Source organism: Gopherus evgoodei, chromosome 16, assembly GCF_007399415.2.
Source record: "Gopherus evgoodei ecotype Sinaloan lineage chromosome 16, rGopEvg1_v1.p, whole genome shotgun sequence".
Lineage (NCBI taxonomy): Eukaryota > Metazoa > Chordata > Testudines > Testudinidae > Gopherus > Gopherus evgoodei.
Genome location: NC_044337.1, coordinates 19,692,817 through 19,712,612, shown reverse-complemented (window position 1 = coordinate 19,712,612; position 19,796 = coordinate 19,692,817). Strand labels below are relative to the sequence as shown.

The 19,796-nt window shown below is 46.9% G+C and overlaps 1 protein-coding gene across 1 annotated transcript in view; it reads right to left on the bottom strand.

The window, feature by feature from the left end:
* Positions 1 to 17,443, bottom strand: part of NOTCH1 (notch receptor 1) — a 78,756-nt gene extending 61,313 nt beyond the window's left edge. Inside the window, exons 1-2 of the mRNA XM_030535630.1 lie at positions 17,139 to 17,443; positions 12,661 to 12,742 (exon numbers count right to left, since the gene is read on the bottom strand). Coding sequence (XP_030391490.1) covers positions 12,661 to 12,742; positions 17,139 to 17,196 — 140 coding nt within the window. The 5' untranslated portion in view covers positions 17,197 to 17,443. The remainder of the gene's footprint in view (positions 1 to 12,660; positions 12,743 to 17,138) is intronic.
* Between the last annotated feature and the right edge of the window lie 2,353 nt (positions 17,444 to 19,796).

Genomic DNA, 19,796 nt, shown 5'->3' with positions numbered 1-19,796 from the left:
TGCCACTAGTTCTGGCGCCCGTAATATTATACCGTAGGATGAAGGTTTGGTGATTGGACTGCGCTGATGGCTCCGAAATCAGACGCTGTGATGCATCAGCAGGCCTGGGAAATAGAGATCAGCCCTCGATTGTCTCGGAGAGTGTTTAGGGGGTAAAGATACTATGAAAGATGCTGTACAAAATGAGGCCCAGTTCCCCAGCTCCATGGCAGCTATCCCATTTAACTCTATGAGGTTACTCAAGGGAGTAAGGGTTTGCAGGATCACCTCTGGGGCCTACAATCTGTCAAAGAGCTTTCGGATTCCAGCCTGCCAAGTCTCCATTCACAAAAGAGTAAGACACTTGTGAATGAAACATTCTCTTGTTCAACAGTAGCTTAAAAATTCCAGCTCCTGGCCCAGCCCTGGAATGAAACTTTCACATACAGCCTGATTCTTCAGGTCCCTTCTTGCCTTCAGCTACATCTCTGCAACTTTTTTGGCTCCCCAGAGTTTGCTATAAGGGCCTGTTCTAAAGCCAAATTAAGGTAACCGGAGTCTATCAACTTAAGCGGACTTTGGATCAGGCCCTAGGTGACAGGATAGTGAGACACTGCAATATCTAAGCTTTAATAAACTAGTTTCTTTCTGAATTCTTTCCCCCATGTCAGAGCAGCAACCCAGCATCATAAATCAAAGCACTTTAGCAGACTAACCTCCCAGCCTTCCCTTACATGCTGGAGTTGTACAATCTATTAAATAGGGGAGCAATTATGGCATCTTTAAAACTTACAAATCCATTTCATATCTAAATACCATTAAGCCTCCTAGAGTTTTTGGAAGGGAATTAGGTTAAAATCTTGTTAAAAAGAAAGTGATTTATGTGCAAATAAACTTTTTGCAACTTGACTGAGCATGAAAGTTTCCCATTAAACTTCAGCTCCCTTCCTGCCAACCCTTCCCCCGCATTTGCTGAAGGTTCACGAGGGCTTTCAACCAATGCCAAAATGTTTATTGATTAACTGACGTTGCCAATATTAACTTCAGACAGCCGTGGGGACTGAACATCATGGCATAAAAGCTAGAACAAAACGTTAACTCTTGTATGGGGAATAACGGTCACAAACTACAATACTCTGCTCTCATTAGGTGCAACATTCAAATCATTTCTTCTTCCAATGGCACCAGCAATTAGGCCCTAATTTGGCAAAGTACATGGGCTGGTATCTAATTGCAACTGTGAATAATCCTCCCGATTTCCATCAGTTAGGCATGTGCTCACTTACCTGGCTGAATCAGGGCCAGAGATAGTACTGCTGAGTTAAAAGTCGCTCTGGTTACTTTTGATGTTAATAAAAAACACCAAACCAAACTACCTACTACACTGATGGAGTTAGAAAATAATCTAATACACATCAGCCACATTATAGCAGCACTCCTCCCCTTCTGCAGTGGGCTGTGCCCCCAGACAGATCAGTTACACCGGAACCACACACTTATCCGAAGCACTGTTTACCCATGACCCTGATCCTTCTTCCATTCACGTCAATAGGATTCTTGTCACTACATTCTCAGGGAGCAGGCACCGCATCTCCTGCTCCATCTGTCTAAGCAGATTCTACTGCATTGCATTCCTGCTTCAAGTGCTCTGTGTGTCATATAAGGAGAGTTTTCAATGCACAGGTAATGTCAAGTGGTGGGAAATAGACACGGAGAGGTTAAGGGGCTTCCCAATAAAACCAGGAGCCCTGACTTTCTGCCCCGCCCTCTAACCACTCAAGAATGCCACTTCCATATTATGATGGGTAGGCAGATAGCTAGGGAGTATATCTATTATAGCTGATAGAGATAAGATTAGATGGCAGAGACCTTCAAAAGCCTCTGTGCCCATTGCAGTCAATGGGATTGAGAGTTGGGCTAACTGCTCCCAATGCTGAGTGCTTTGGAAAATCCTGCCTATAATGTGCATATGTATATAGCTCACAGAAAGTATATACCATGTTTTACAAATAGCATTTTTATATATATGCCCCAATCAAAGCAAGCTTAAAGCACAGTTTTAATGAAAGGAAAAATTCCAGAGTGGCAGACAGGACCCCACCAGCACTTCCTCCACCATCTCCTGTACTGCTGCACTTCAGAGCTGTAGGTTCTGCTGATGTAAATGCAAGGCAGCTAGCCAGCTCTGATACACAGCAGAATTTTTCACCACTCTATAAAGTGCAGCCCTGCAATTAATTAGCTCCAACCTGAACTTGTCAACAGCTCTTTTGTGGTTTCCATAAGGAAGATCCAACCAAGTTATTTATCCCAATGACTCTTTCCACGTCTCATTACGGCGATGGTTTTCAACCTTTTTTTCATTTGCGGACCCCTACAAAATTTCAAATGGAGGTGCGGACCCCTTTGGAAATCTAGACATAGTCTGCTGTGGACCCTCAGGCATCCATGGACCACAGGTGGAAAACCACTTCTTTAGAGACATTTATGTACTTTGTTCATACGGTCAGTTTAAAACAGCGCTGACTACTCATTTACTTATAAGCTTCGAAAAGATGGACTTGAAAGAGAAAACTATAAGTGATCAATTATTTTAAACCACCATTGGAGGTAGGCAGGGGGATGAGAGACCAGGGTATAGTCTTATGGGGCCAGGGTATGGTCTTACTGAGATCTGCCAGAGAATGCTTCGCAGACACCAAAATCACATCACAGAAGGCTAATGGGAGTTCTGCTATTAGCTTCAATGGGAGCCCAGAATGAAAACTTCAGAGCCCCTGTTCTTCACCTGTAACACTTTGGTTTAGAGGTGTGGGAGGGAAGTATTTAGCATGCACACAGCATCACCTCGGGATACACAGGCCTGAGATGGAAGGGAATTTCCCGCGCTTCTACTAAAACTGGAAGCCTCTAACCCAAGAACAGCCAGGTTTGATCCATGTGGTTTTTCATGATCACAGAATGGTAGGACTGGGAGGGACCTCGAGAGGTCGTCTAGCCCAGTCCCCTGCACTCATGGCAGGACTAAGTATTATCTAGACCATCCCTGACGAGTGTTTGTCTAACTTGCTCTTAAAAATCTCCAATGATGGAGATTCCACAGCCTCCCTAGGCAATTTGTGATGTGAATCTATTCACTACCAACGAACAAACCCCCACTCTAATCAGACTCTCGTCTCAGCTATGAACAGGAAAGATGCCCATTAACTTCAGTGGGCTTTGGAGCAAGCCTTTATTTTGTGCATTGTCTTCTATACTATAGGCTAGATTCTCATCTCAGTTCCACCACTGTAAATCTGGAATAACTCCAGACTTCTTTGGCATTACACCAGAATTACACCACTTTTGCCAAAAGGAGAGTCTGATCCTCGGATAAGGCAGCCTGATTTCAAGTTCTGACACTAAGAGCCTCTGAGTACAAATGTCTGTAAGATGGCAAAGAAACATAAATGGAGAAAATAAACTCTATAATAACATGTTTCCATATTTAGCCCCAATCCCCAGCTGGTGTAAACTGGAATAGTGCAACTGAAGTCAGTGGAGCAACGCGGATTAACAATAGCTGAGAATCTAGCCTATTGTCTCTGTATCATTCCTTGGAAAATAAACAAACAGTCACAAACCTAATGTGTGAGAACATGGGAGCAGAATTCTTTGCAATGTGACAGTTCCATGGGAAACGAAATTCCTGGACCTGCAGAGAAGGTGCTAATATTAAACTAACCTTCCTCAGGGATATCTTTAACATTATGCACCACATGGGGCCCTCCTTACTGAATTTATAGTAAATGCACATTTTTATTGGTCTATTCCAGTAGTTCTCAAACTACTTACCATTGTGGGCCGCATATACGGCCCAGAATGTGTTACGTGGGCCACATCCAATGCTACCTGTATGGCCCTGAGGATGTCACCTGGGCCGCAGCTGTGTGCTGACTGGGCCACAGGTTGAGAACCACTGGTATTCCCTGTGGTCAAAAAACTTAACCTATTCAAATAAGCGCAAAGCTTAATAAGCAAGCGTCAAACTAGAATTGCTACACTTCTGTCACTTGGGTTATTGTAAGCTGCTTGGAGCCCTCTCTTTGCACTGTGTTTGTGCAGTGCCTAGCACAATGGGCGTCCTGGTCTGTTACTCAGGCTCCTAGGCATTACCGCAACACAAATAATAATAATATCATCCTTCTAACAGCACTGCCAGAGTATCATGCAGGATCAGGCTCTTACCTAACAGTCACTGTGCTCTGAATATCACTGCCAAAGGGACTTTTAGTGACTATGTTTCAATAGTTGTCAGCAATGAAGAGTAACAGCCGAGTATCAAATACCATCGACAAGAAGAGCAGTCCAGTTAATAGGAGTGCTGAGATCTGTCAAATTCCCCCAGGGGTTCGATGGTTTTACGTCAGAATAAAAGCCAATGCACACCCAATCCGTCTGCCATTCATCCCATTGACTTCAGAGGATTTTGCGGGATGCAGATCAGGGGAGAATTTGGATCTTAAGGCCAGATTCTGCTCTCAGCTGTCTCCAATGGAATTACTCTGGATTTACAATGGAGCTGTTTCCAGATTTACACCGGTGTAACAGAGTAGTACGTGGCCCTCAGCACTGTGAGTACAACACCAAGGGCCAAATTCTCCTGTTACCTCAATGCAGCTGTGGCAGTGATATGCAGACAGCCAGCACATGGTATTTCAGTCGTCCCATTTGCCACCTCCAAAGAATGACCCTCGGACTGGCTCTTTGCACAGAGGTGAATTTCCCCCCACACCTAGTTATCCCGCTGATGCTGAAACAGACCATCAGAACTGTCTCACGCAGTCACTCTCCCTTCTGGCTCACAAAGCTTTTTGCCTGTAAATAAGGAATACACCACAGGGCTTGTTCCTGAAGACTCTTACATATGCAGCTCGTATTCAAGCAACACTGGGCCAGTATGTTGACATTTGCGTGGCCATGCTCTGACATCCCTGCCCAAACAGCCCATTTTTGCCCTGGTTACCCTGAAAATGCAAAAGTTTACATCCCATGTCCTTCGAGTTGAGCCCTTGAAAGCTTCCTGCTGCTGGACAGCCCATTACACTCCAGGAATGCCATTCCATTGACTTCCTGCATTCGGCTTCAGCTCCACACACCTGCTCTGGGGATGCAGGACACCGATTGCCAAAGCTCCATGTTAGTTTAACTACAGCCAAGTAAATCATTTACCTCCTGGTGGCTGTGGCACGGCACTGAACCATGCGGAGGTCTCCAAATACACATGCTTCCAGAGAAACAAAACTGTCCCGTGTTTAGATGTGGCAGCAGAAGCAGAATTGCATAGAGGAATCACAAAGCCTGTGGTTCAACTCCAGTGTCCAGGAGCAGAAATGAACAGATACTAAAAGTCTCAGCATAATTCTTCCTACACCAAAAGCAACTCAAGATGTTATCGCACAACAGGCCAGAAAGTAGAGTGAGTGCCATTAAAAACTGGGCAGGTACCACCTACAGGCGTTTACCACATGATGGGGGGTCAGTAATCCCCTTCCAGAAACAGGGGGATAAACAGCCATCTCCTAATGGTGCCCAGTGTGATGAAGAGCAAGAGGTGCCATTTGAAAGGCAGGCTCCATTAGTCTGGAATTTGCACTGGATGTTTGTTTTTCTCTATGCACTTAGATCCCTGCAGTGCCTAGGCCTGACACAACAGCTTTGTTTGGTGGATGTGGGAGTGGCACAAAGGTTCCCTTTGCACTTCCCTGATCTGGTGTGCCAGGCCGGTCCCTGGGTGCCAGTTAGAGGATGAAAAGCCCTCCTTCTGTGTCAGAGGCCTCTTTCGATGTCCAATCCCAAGAGGTGCTGAGCATCCACAAATCCCACCAAGGTGAGTGGGAATTGCTCATCACCTGTCTGATATGGCCCTCAGACAGGTGGATGGATTCCTATCTAACATCTAAGCCAACCACCTATATATATATATATATATATATATATATATATATATATATATATATATGGAGATAAACCTATTTCATAGAACTGGAAATGGAGATAAACCTATTTCATAGAACTGGAAAGGACCTCGAAAGGTCATCGAGTCCAGCCCCCTGCCTTCACTAGCAGGACCAACTATTGATTTTGCCCCAGATCCCTAAGTGGCCCCCTCAAGGACTCAACTCACAACTCTGGGTTTAGCAGGCCAATGCTCAAACCACTGAGCTATCCCTCCCCCTTTAAAAACAATGGAGATATGCCTTACCTTTCACATCAAAAGTCTACTTTGCTTTGGGAAGATACATACGTTGATATAGGATCCTGCAAGTAAATGTAGGCTCCTCTACCCTACAGACTTGATTTATGGCCCTGAAAACCTATACCCATATCCTGGAGATAGCTTAGCCATGGGAACTCACCATAATGACCAGCGTATGGTAATTGCACCCTGAGGCTACTAGTTGGTTAAATATGTTTATGCTCTATAAATTTCACATTCCACTCATGTACATACAGTTACCAGCCAGCACGTCTATAAACATGAGCAAAGTGAGGGTGAGGGCACCTCCAGGTCCGGAAAGAGAAAGTTAATTTACAAAGGTCATTATTTTAAAACTTGCTAATTGCTTGCTGATGTATGTTATTCAGCCCTTTAACTGCCAAATTGTTTGTTTCTAATGTCTTACAAATAGAGGGGCAAAGAAGGCGAGGAACAAGTAGAACCAGCTAATGCAATATACAGTCAAACCAGGGGTTCTCAAACTGGGGGTCAGGCCCTCTCGGGGGTCACCAAGTTATTACATGGGGATGTTGCAAGCAGTCAGCCTCCACCCCAAATCCTGCTTGGCCTCCAGCATTTATAATGGTGTTTTTAATGTATACGGGGGGTCTCACTCAGAGGCCTGCTATGTGAAAGGGGTCACCAGTGCAAAAGTCTGAGAATCCCTGCAATAAACTATAACCCCCTTTGGGCCACATCCTCAGCTAGGGGAAATCAGCAGAGCTCCGCTGAAGTTAATGTAGTTATGACGATTCACACCAGCTACGATTCTAGCCCTTTGAGGTCAGATAGTTCTCACACGGCAGGTTCAAGTGATGAATCCTACAAGCAGTGTAGCTACATCTGCCATCATGAGCACAGGTGATCAATAAACAGGATCACACAAGTTCTAAGGCTCTTTCTTCATTCTTCTAAGTAAGTCTTCGTCAGAGTCTCTGGTGGCATTTAAGGAAAACGGCATGATACACTCCTGTTCCCAAGCCCTTGGCCAAGGGATTGGAATAATCAGTGTGTTTTTTGGAGGCAGAATCTGAATCAGCTCAAGGTGGCAACAAGAGGGATTTCACCAAGGCCAGATTCTCAGTTCATCAGCAGAACTCTGCTGATTTCAATGATGAAACACTTTGCACAGGCACAAGGCAAAAGGCACTGGAGAATGAGCCCCCCACACCCCTGTTCTGAAAAACTTCCTAAATGATAGTTTTGCAGTGAGGTGGCCAGGCCCTGCAACTAGTTTCTTGCACTGAGTAGGTGACAAGTGATATAGGCAAAATTCAGCCATTAAATCACCCTTCCAATCCCTCTGCTGACTGTTTGAGAATAGAAGCCACATTGGGATGGTGGGGGAAAAGTAATATATGAAAAAATCCCTATAAACCAGCATAAAATAATACAAGGGGCTAGATCCTTGGCTGGTGTGAATGGATGAAGCTCTGCTGACTCTGGGGCAGTGCTGATTTATGCTAGCTGAGGATCTGGACCAAGATTCTCTTCCACTGGAAGCTGCAACAGGGGATGCTGATGCTTTTATATTTTTAATCTACCCTCTTCCACCAAATCTCCAGACTCCAACCATGTTCCTTCCGAAAACATGAGATCAGACTTGAAATGACCACCCAGGAGTCTCAACATGGCTGAATCACCATGAGACTGTTCCTTTAAGAGTTTCCTCTGGTTGATTGTTTCACACTCCACCCTCTTCCTGTCCAGCATGGAGGCGACGTTTTTTCTTTGTTATTATTTCATGGAAATAACGTCGGGCTAAAGCACATGAGAAATATCAAACCAGAAGGAAACATCCGTCCTTTAAAATGAGATAACAATGACTGAGCAGTTGAATAACCCAGAGACCACAAAGGACTGCAGAATTAAGACTGTTGCTGTAATTTTCTGGTTTTCACCACAAAATTATTTTAATCTAAAATAATAATCTCTTGCTTTTTAAAATCGAGGTTTAACCAAATATTTCCCCAACTCCTATGGGTCAGATCCATTGGCCACGGCAGTTTTTTCATTGATCTCCACGGCCTTTGGATCAGACCCTATATCCAGAAGTTGAGCCATATGGCTGCAGAGATTCATAAACAAAAGGAAGTACTTTAGCAAACTGACCTTTTCCTCACTGCAAACCTAGTGGTTAGATTTAACCTGTTCCTTCGCCTTAAAAGCCGCTTTGCTACACAGGGTCAGATTCTCAGCACATTGGTGTAACCCATAGGTGACAAGTCTGTGGGTGCTCCGGGGCTGGAGCACCCACAGAAAAAAATTGGTGCGTGTTCAGCACCCACCGGCAGCTCTCCGTGGCCCTGCCTGGCCCCCCTGCTCCAGCTCGCCTCCACTTTCTCAGCGAGCGCATCACTGCGTCCTGCTTCTCCCCACTCCCTTCCAGCACTTGCGCTACGAAATAGCTAATTCATGGGGCAGGGAGGGAGAGGGAAGGAGGGGGAACACGGCACGCTGGGGTAAGAGGCAGGGCCAGGGCGGGGATTTGGGGAAGGGATCCAATAGGGGCAGGGATGGGAAGGAGTTAGGGCGGGGACTTTGGGGATGGGGTTGGAATGGGGTGGGGCCAGGGGCGGGGATGGGGTGGAGTTGGGACGGGGAGGCGTGGGCACCCACCGGTGCCGGAGAAAGTTGGCGCCTATGGCATAACCCCCTGATTTCAGTGATGAAACACAAGTGGGTTTGAGTTCAGCCCCTTCCCAAACCATGTGCTTTTAACTAATGGAACAGGGGCTTGCTGGGAATAAAATTCACATGTCACAACAATCTTAGACCAGTCCTATTAGTTTGCGATGGTACCAGTCCAAAATATAACTGTACAATGTTTAATTAGGACCTATCACTGCAAGTCAAAGTGATCTTCAGAAAAACCTTTTCATCTGATCTGGGAACATGTTTGATTCAAATGAGAGCCTATTCCTTAAAGCCACAGTTAACACACACCACAAAACCACACTTCTTAGTGCTGTTGCAGTCAGTGGCTAGCTACACCGTCTGCTGGTACAAACTTTTGCAAACCAAGTTTTTTAAAGTTACAAAGCCAGGGCAAGAGCTTGGTGTTGGGTTACTTTTACCTTGAGTTAAGTTCCTCGCAAGATCCTGTTAGGTGAAACATCACAATAAACTTTCAAGCTGTTTGCAAGATCATATTATTCCTGCATAGGAACTCTAAAGAAACAAGGTGGGTGAGGTATTATCTGTTATTGGACCAACTTCTGCTGGTGAGAGAGACCAGCTTTTGAGCTCACACAGAGCTTTTCTTCAGGGCTGGGAAACACTCCGAAACTCGCAGAAGAGCTCTGTATAAGCTCAAAAGCTTGTCTCTCTTGAATGTCCCAGGACCGACACAGCTACAACTACACTGCATATAGGAACTCTAAAGGCAATTTAATTAGGCCACTTCTGTTGCAAGACCTCTAGCTGATCAAATGCCCAGGCCTCTTCATTCAATTAAAGCTCTATGTACAAGACAGACTGGCAAGGAGACAATAAGATAAAGGACCAGGAGTTTTAGGAAATGTAGCTGTAAAATAACAAAAGTAAGTGAAAGCTCATCATTTCACCCTGGTGATTTGCTTTCCATGACAGGGCTTATACACTGATAACTCTGAAACCAAAGTTACTTTCAAGTAACTCAGTTAGCTCTTTGCTGTAATGAGCATCCACAACAAACACAGAGATACTTCTCCACTGGAGTAGCTTCTCCCTCATACACCATTTATTTCATTCCACTTTCTAATTGGATTTGTGGGGGAAGCACAAAGGGGCTTTATGGCCAAACTGTGTTAAGTGCCAGGCCAAACTGAGATATGGCCTCTAGCCAAAATGGTATGTTTCATTCAGGCGCCAATGGGCGGTGCCAACTTTTTCCACTTCTGCTATCTGTGCTCTTCTTAACTTTGCTTTGTTTAAGGGGCTTGGAAGCAAAACTCCTAGTAAAGAGATACTTAGAGAAGTCTGAAAAATAAGATTTTGCTAATCCCTATCAGGTACCTTGGAAGTTACATCTCATCCAACGTCTCAGTGCCCACCAAACTTGCCTTCCCGAAATCATCATCCATTAAAAGTTCAACCTACACAGACAGCATTCAATATGAGCAGCCACTGAAACCTTCGTTTCCTGCAAAAACAGCTCACACATTTGCAAGTGGCTCTGTATTTGTGGTCAAGAAGATAAGTCACTTAGGGCTGCCAGCAAAGAAATTCTTCAAAGATACCAAAGTCTCTCTTTTTTTCTTAAAAAAGATATTTTGGAGGCTTTTCCTCCTTTTAATAGAGCTTGCACACATTAGATCTAATTAGATTCCACTACCATCTGCACATGCAATGTAAATCGAGAGTTGCAGGGAGTTGGAACTTGAAAGAAAGAAAGAAAGAAAGAAAGAAAGAAAGAAAGAAAGAAAGAAAGAAAGAAAGAAAGAAAGAAAGAAAGAAACCACAAGGAAAAGGAGGGGTGTAGGGTTGGAGTGGGGGATGGAAAGAGTTATGCATTCGGGGAAGCCATACATGATTAGTCACACAGCATTAATCTGCCTCCCTTAACAATAGCTGCCGAATTTCGACCGAATCCCAGCTGTCGTTCTTTGAATGAAAGAAAACAAGATTTAGAGCATCAAGCGTTGGTAAGGGCTTCTGCAAAAAAAAAAAAAAAAAAAGTGGCGTGCATTCATTAATAGCTCACAAAGGGACCCAACTTTTGTCCATTAAATTGTTCATGTGCCTGATTAATTTGCTGATTTTTTTTCCAAGAGGGTGGCAGTTTGGGTGGAAGGGAGGGGGCACGAGATGCCAAACTGGGCAGAATAACTCAATTGAAGCAGACGTGAAAACCTGATTTTCCCCCTCGCCTCCCCCCCCCGAATGTTGTCGAGGAAGATTGCCATTCAACAGTTGGCATGGAAATGCCTTCAGGTCCCTCTGCAGAGGGAAGCTCTGCATTGGACGTCTGGAATGGACAAGAATGTCTTCCTGGCAAGCCCCAACCTCGCACACGCTTAACAGGTGGATGGGGGAGGCTGGCTGGAAAACAAACCCATTTGGATTTCGTTTATGTAATAGTTAAAAAAAAACAAAACTGAAATCTTATTCATTTCTCTTTGGTTATTGTTCCTTGGAAGGTTGACGTCATCGCTGTGGTGGGTTGGTTAGTGAGTCCTTCAGGAAATCCCAACATTTTACACATCAGTTGGCTCCATGATCCAGGATTGGAGAAAGTCGGCCAGAGAACTGTCACATAAAACTATCTTGCAGGCAAAAGGTGTCTCTCTCTTACTGAGTGAACCTGCATTCTTATGAGCCTAATCCTGCAACACAGCATGGGCCATATCCTTGGCTGGTGAACATTGACTTCCATGGAGTTATGCTGATGTGCCATAGCTGAGAGCCTGGCCACAACCGCCTTCAACTCCCATTGACTCCGCGTTCTATTGTAAATTGACATTATGGTGTCCACAATTCGAGAAGCCTGTTGATAAACTGGAGGCAGTTCAGAGAAGAAGCAGGAGAAGGAAAACATGCCTTATAGCAACAGTCTCAAGGAGCTCAATCTCTAACAAAGAGAAGGTTAAGGGATGACTTGATGACAGTCTGTAAGTACCTACATGGGGAACTAATATTTATTAATAATGAGCTCTTCAACCTAGCAGAGAAAAGTATAACAACACAATCCAATGGCTGGAAGCTGAAGCTAGAAAAATTCAGATTTAGAAATAAGATGTAAATTTTTAGCGGTGAAGATAATTAACCACTGGAATAATTCATCAAGGGTCTCCATCACTGGCAATTTTGAGATCAAGACTGGATGTTTTTCTAAAAGATCTGCTCTAGGAATTATTTTTGAGAAGCTTCACAGGTTTGCTATACAGAAGGTCAGCTTAAGTGGTCACAGTGGCTCCTTCTGGCCTTGGAATCTATGAATCCTGGGGTTGTCGCTGAGTGTGACCTCTGGCCAAAGGATAGGGTAAATATTAGGATAGTCTTAAAATGCTTGCTTGATTTTTTGCTGTGAACATTAATGCTTTTTATAGGCCCAGCAGGTGGTCTCTGAAGCACAAGATTCTGGGGCCAGAAGCAGGAGCTTGTCCTGGAGCGAATTTAAAAAAAAAAAAAGTATAAGGCTATCCAGAGTCTCCCTTAGAAGCTACTTATTGGTCCAGGTGGTACTAAATCCTGCTCCACTGCCTTCAACAGGGTGACACATTTGGCCCTTTCTTGTATTTTCCCCCCAACCAGGACATCACGCTTGACTCCTATTCAAGTAGGACTGGGTCCCAGTATGGCTGCAAATTATTCTTGCACCTCAAATAAAAGAATGCTTTTCCTCTTTTTGAATTCAGGTCCTTCAAAGCAAAGTCAACTTTATGGCAATGTGTTCATCTAGATAAAGGAAACTCACTGGCTCAGTTCTCTTTTATACTTACAGGCATACCCCAGTCCCATTGGAGTAAGTTTCACACTTTCCCCCATTCAAGCAGGATTCGGCAGGCTGGGTACATCGTAAACCTGCAAACAGAAGATGAGAATTAGCCAGTAGTTAAGCCACGTCTACCCTATAAAATTACATTGACCGTTGGCATACAGAAGCCTCAATAATTACATCGCTTGTGCTTGTTGACACTTTGCTCCTTGTGTCGGAGGTGTGCGTCTTCAGCAGGAGTGGTTGTACCGAGTGAACTGTCAGCGTGGGGCATTGTGGGACAGCTTCTGAAGGCCAGTAACAGTCAACATAAGCAATACAACATCTACACTGATGCTGTGTCGACCTAACTACATCAGCCTTGATGCTATGCCACTCATGGAAGTGGAGTTATTAAACTGGCATCCCAGGGCAGTTCTGTCAGCGGGAGTGAAATTTTAGCATAGACACTTCCACAGTTAGGTCCATGTAAGCTGCCTTGTGTTGACCTAACTCTGTAGTGTAAAACAGGCCTTTGACACCTCTATTAGCCTAATCCCAAGAGAGAACAAACTGAGTCTTTCGCTGATCAAAGGCCTTCTCTTACTCAAGTCAATGAGAGGGGGTCTTATATTAGTCTATAACGGCAGGCTCCCAGAGACTCTAGCTCTGCTAAAGCTCTGGAAGTGATGGGCTCTCAGTAGAAGATGTCATCAAATGATAAAACACATAAAAATGCATGGCTAATTGCACTGGGCCAAGCTGCGACCAGTTTCTAGGCACCATGTGATTTCAAAGGGGGCTGGCATAACATGGTCCAGTCTCTTGTCTGTTATGCAGGGAAAAGCTGGCCTGAAAAGATCATTTTTGCAAACTTCATGGATTTCGGACTCAATCTTTCATTCCTTATTCAGCTAAACTCTGAAGGAACTCCATGGGAGCACTGCCTTAGTATGGAGTTGGTCAGGCCCTTAGGATTTGGGTGACATGGGCTATTCTAAAAACCTAACCAAGAGGACCAACCGGTAACCATTACTCATAGGAGTAGTCTTTATTTAAGTGAGTAGTCCACTGAAGCCTACTAGGGTAAGGATTTCAGGATCTGGTCCTTTGGGCCAAATTCTGCTCTCAGTTTTCCTAGAATTACTCCTGATTTTACATCTCAGTCTGGCCTGTAGATCGTAAACTTTTCAGGGCACAGCCCCTTGACCAAAATTGACTCTCACGTTGGGGAAAAGCCAGAGTAACTTCAGATCAATCAATGGAGTTACTTCAGATTTACACCGGGGTCTCTTCAAGCAGAATGCATCCCTGAATGTTTGGTGTGTCTGCAAAGCCCCGTGCATCTTTACAGCACTGCATAAAAATAATTCAATAATAATAATTGCAGATAGGCTCTTAACCAATCAAACCCAGTGGATGCCCACTGCAGTGGCATGGGACATTAGTGGATTGAAGGCTGCCCATGACATAAGGTGTTTCCAATATGCAAATGGGGGTGCACAATGGAATGCCACCAACCATATGGCGACGTGCTAGCAATTCTGTCTAACAGCTTACAGGGGGAAAGGGGGCTGCCATGGAGCTTTAAAGGAAAGCAGTCAGAGCAGCCCTGGCTGCTTTCACAAGGCAAAGTTATCTGCAAACTTTAAGTTCAGATTACAGGGCAGGCTCCCGTCCTTGTTCTCAGCCACCTAGCTGGGTTTCTTCCCCGCCTTCCCCCCCACTTACTGCTACTGTCCTGGCTACAGAAAATGCTCCTGAAACTATTGCTGAATTGTCTGGCTGTTCAGATATTCATGGTTAAAAAAAAAAAAGAAGAAAGAAAGACAAAAAGTGAATACAGACTGTCCTACAGAGGGAGAACAGAGTCGTAAAGCCACAGGCGCACACTCCCCTCCTTGCTCGTGGGAAAAAGCAACAGCTGCAGAGCAGAGCCTTCCCTGCTTCCTAACAAAGGGGGAAATCAGAGCTGCTCATTGTAAAACGTTAAAGACACCTCTTGTTACGTTATTTACTGTAGGGCAGCTTTCAATTCTGTACCACCCTTGATACTCAATACCTGCTGCCTGAAAGATCTGATTGAGTCAACTCACAGCCCCACTACCTCCTCCCATGCCAACACACTGCGGCCTGTTTTCTTTGGGGAGGAGGGAATTAAGCCAGCCTGGGTCTCTCCTCAGTTATGCAAAGTGAAGTGAAACCAGACAGCGCAAATGGTACCTAAACGGGGCCCTTCCCGGAAGACTGTGATGACACCCTTATTATGAGTAAGACTTCTGACTTTATATCATAACTCGGAAGTACACAGGGGAAGGCTACACTGCTTAAGGCAGAGGGCATTAGTGTCTCAATGCTCAGTCCTACACTCCCTGATCTAAAAGCTCCAGGAGAGAAACCCCAGTCTCTCTCCTGTTTAAAAATCGTTGCATTTAGGACAGATGCAGCCAGGCATCCTTTTTTTTATATGCACATATATCTATAAACCTCCCAACAACATGCAAGGGCAGCATGCAGGAATGAGAGGTGGCGATACGGGCTGGCTGAGCACGGACCCCTTTTTTCTCTTATACGCCAGCACTGCGTCTCCCTTGCTGGCATCGGTGGCATTGCTTTCAGTGGGAGTCAGGGTGGCAGAATCCGACCCACTATGTTACAGTTAGCATCGGTTTGAGCCAAACACTTAAGGGCCAGATTCTGCTGCCTTTTCACTGAGTAGCACTTTTTCAGCACTAGCAGGCCCCAGGAAGTTAGTGAGACCCCTCACATGAGTAGGTGCAACTCCTGTATTTATACTCTTATATAGCGCTTTCCCAGGGCCGGCACTTCCATTTAGGCAACCTAGGCGGTCGCCTAGGGCACCAGGATTTGGGGGGGGGGGGGGGCGGCATTTTGCCACTCTCGGAGGCAATTCGGCGGCAGGGGGTCCTTCAGCGCTCCAGGTCTTCGGTGACAATTTGGCGGTGGGGGATCCTTCACTCGCTCTGGGACCCGCTGCTGAAGTGCCCCGAAGACAGGGAGCGTGGAAGGACCCCCGCCTAGGGCGCCAAAAACTCTGGCGTCGTTCCTGCGCTTTTCAAAAGCACTTCACCATCTTTATTTTTTCAGTGTTGTGAGGATAAAGGCATTGAAGTGCTACATTTTCAAGCAGAGATGCACAATACAATTATTTCTGCATGTTAAGAAGTTGGTTTTTTTTGAAAGCATCTTCCTACTCATTTCTCTCACCTTGGTGAAACTTATGCATCTTTCGTTTTTAGGCCTTTTAGACTAAAAAAGAATTGTTGCACAAGTTTCCATTTGATTGTTTCCCCAAAGGTTACTGCACTGTGCCGAAACACAACGGCCTCTGACATCCGCCCCAAAACTTGCAGGGAAAGGGCTGAGAGAACAAGAAATCTGACGTCGATTCGAGAAACAGGAAATAAAAAATGAACAAGGCTTTCAAAAAATAAAAACCAGTCACCGGCTTGTTCAGCGCACACTCCAGCCTTGAAAAGAGGACAAGGAAAAGAGCTACTTTCTGAGCTCGGCAACATGAAATATTCAACTGCTGGGAAAAAAGAACTCACAGAAAAGCCCCCACACAACTCACCACATTGCTATCCTGAGATCAGTTCTCAAAACTAACTCCCCCCCCCAGCACACCCACAGAGGCTTGTTTTGTGTTACAAAACCAGTCATGCTTTCCAGCCTTGGTGATGGCAGCTTTCAAAGCCTTGATCTCCTCCGGAGAGCTCGAGAATAAAGTTTTAAGAGAACTCAGCTCGACCCTTCGCAGCCTCCTTGGCTCGGAGGTGGTTGAGCGCTGAAGAAGTTATGCCACCTTGTGAGGCAGGATTAGCTCTTCCCCCGGATTGTTTTAAAAGCGAGGGGGTTAAACACACTGGATTCCCCGCCCTGGAGCTATGCCTGCCACACACCCTCTCAGGTGGGTTGTGATCTTTTAAAATCGGAGGGGAGTGGGGAGGAGAGATTCCCTCTTGGAGGGCAGTTGGAAGCAGACAGCAAAGCAACAGCCAGCCAGCCAGACACACACACAGAGCGATTTCACTCCGGATTGCTCCTTTCCCTAGTAAGAACAGAACTTTTCAAGCCGCAGTCTCTTCCCCTTCAGCCTGCTCCGGGCTGAGCCGCTGCCAGACAGCCCTGCTTTCACTTTGCAAAGGGTTTCACCTGCCCCGGGCTCTCCCCCGCTAGGACCCCCCAGCACCAAGGGGGTCTCTCCCCTTCTCCAGTCAGGAAGCCCCCTCTCCTCACGCCAGGCTGCCCCGGCGGGGGGGGGGGGGAGCACAGGGCAGGGGAAGAAGGGAAACACACGGGCGAGAAAGTTTCCACTTCGCCGGCGAGAGAAGGCAGGACTTTGGCTGGGACACGCCGCAGCCCAGCTCCATCTCCCGGGGCGCCACTTAATTTCTGCTCCGGAGCATTAACTCTCTGGTGGCCACAGACCCCCTCCCTCCCATCCTCTCCCTTTCCCCCAGGCCCAGCCCTGGCCCCTACCTCGGCTCAGCACGGGCAGCAGTGACAGCAGGAGGCTCTGCACCAGAAGCTGCTGCATTCCTTCTCTTCGAGCTCCGCACAGGCGTCTCTCTCTTTGCGCTGGTCCTGGCCCCCCCTTTCAGAGCCACATCGATCCCGGGGCGCCCCCAGCCAGCCGGCGGGCATGCAGGATCCCCCCCAAGCACCCCAAAGTCAGGCGGGAAAAGCAATCCGCTCCCAGGGAGAAATGCCCGGTGCCCCCGAGAGCCGCAGAGAGCCGCAGCGCCCCGTGCAACCTCCGGCTGCAAATCCCCTAGTGAGGAGGAGGAGGAGGCGGCTCTGAGCCGCGCTCTCCTCCCCTTCCCCCCCCCCCATCCTTCCGCCTAGGTGCCCTGAGCCCCAGCCAGCCAAAGGGCAATGGGGAGCCTGCCCCCGGGCTGCCAAGGGCAGGTGGGGGCGGGATCGTTTTGGGGGAGCTGCTCCCCAAGCCCCTGCGCTCAGGGGGAGCCCGGGCAGGGGAACTCCCCGGCGTCAGGAAGTTTCCCAGGCTGCTGGAAGGGGGGTGTGTGTGTGTGTGTGTGTGTGTGTGTGTGCGCACGCGGAGGGATCCCGGCGTTGCTCATCCCAAAGCTGGGTTGTGGTCCCCCGGGATGCCCTGCCCGCGCCCCAGCCCCTGGCATTCTGCCCCCGGGGCTGGGGCTGGGGCTGGTCGGAGGGTAGAAAACTCTGGGACAGTGTGTTTGCCCCTGTGCAACAAGAGGGGGACCTGAGGCTGCATGTTGCGGTGGGGTCAGAGGGGCAAGAGCTGGGTGCTGCTAGAGGACAAGTTGTATCAGCTGTTCAGGGGGGTGGATGAGAGTAACCCCGCCCAGGTGTGTGGGAAAAGTCATTGATAGCCAGACTGCCTAACCTGTGGGCTGATGGGGAAAGAGGGGGACAGTGCTCAAATACGGGCTCAGCAGATGCACCCACAAAAATGTGAACTCAAGCCCTGCACCTCCCAGAGCCTGCGTTGTGCAGGCAAAAGTGTGCACCTGGCTCCGGTAACCCTGTGGCTAGCTACCTATCAGGGCAGGTAACTGCAGGGTTTTGTGAGTGCGGACATGTTTGCCTGCCTTTCCAACAGGCCAGTCAGAGAGAAGGGGTCTGTTCAATTGTGCAGGTGCAGAGGGAGAGGGTGCATTTTCACCAGGGTGGTGGATGCAACCTGCATTTTTGCAGGTGCAGTGCGAGCAGCTCCAAGTTTGACAAGTGCAGCAGGTGACTAAACAGATCTGGGAGGCCACCTTTTGTGTCTGCCTTGAAAAACCTGGCCCCGAGTCCCACAGTCCCAGACAGCTCTGAATCTCCAATGTGTTGACTCTGTGATTGACTTTTGCTCTTGGAATGTGCTAGGTTACACAAAGTGAGGTGACTTATCAAAACCATCCCTATCCACCCCTAAACCCCTGCATATTGGGAATGCATTTCCTGCTCCTCGCATATATATTATGCTCCAGTGGAAATAGCTCGAGTGGGGTCTGTTAATTTATTTCTTTTGTGCTGTAAACTTCTGAACTTTCAGCCAAAGCTCTGGCCAACGATAACGAGATGAGATAACTAAATAAAAGCAGGCCTGGAAGCCAGCACCAGAGGGGGGAGGGAAAAAACCCAAACTTGAGCAAACTTCTAGCCAGACTCCTGCATGTGCAACATTAAATGCTGGCTGCTGCCATGTGCCATAGCTACCTCTGTATTTCATTCTGGGCATCCTGTTCCTCTAGCTCTCTCCTGCTAGGCCGGCTCCATCCAAGGGCCATGTCCTGCAAGGCAGAGAGCTGTCTCAGGAGTCAATAGCATTTCTGTGTGTGGAAGGCTTGCAGGATGGATTCCTACATGTGACTACCTCTAGGAATTTGACAACGACAACTAATTGTGGTTACTAATACAATCACATGTATAAGGACCAACCCCTCCTGCCCTGCCTTGGTGCTCCAGCATGGCTTGAGCAATTACTATATAATCCCAGTAATTAAAAGATGAACTGAAATCTGGACATCTGTCCAGGTGCCTAAATATAGATTGAGGTGTCAGATTCGAGGCACTCATGTTTGAAAATCTTGGCCAAAGTCTGTGCCTATACTAAGCGCTTTCCTTCACCTCTCCCACTACTACACAACCAGTGATGCAGCACCAACAATGGCATCCAGCGTGGGAAGGCTCATGTACTTTCTTCTTTTCCACTGTGCCATCGAATCATGTGCAGATGGTGGCAAAAAAATGCCAGTGTCTTGTCTACATTAGAGATCCCTATTTTGTAACCACATCATCGGTTAGTGCAACAGTGGGAAAGGTGGAGAAAAAGCTGAGTGTATGCAAGGCCTAAGGGGTTTGCCCAAGGTCCCACAGCAAGTCAGTGGCAAAGTCAGGAAGAGAGCAGAGACTTCCTGGCTCTCATCTCAGTGCTCCTCCCACTAGTGTACAGCTGGCCCTGCTAGCAACCTGGCACCTATCTTTGAATAGGATCCACCAGCACAGACTATGCTATCTGCACATGGGTCTGTGCTAATGCATCCTGTGGGCCTCTATTCGCAAAGCAGTTCTGCCGCGTAAGGGACTGATCATCGTTTCGGGGAGAATCCAAGTGAAAACAGGACAGATGAATTATCCTGACCCAACTGCAGCTATTTTCTCCCTCCT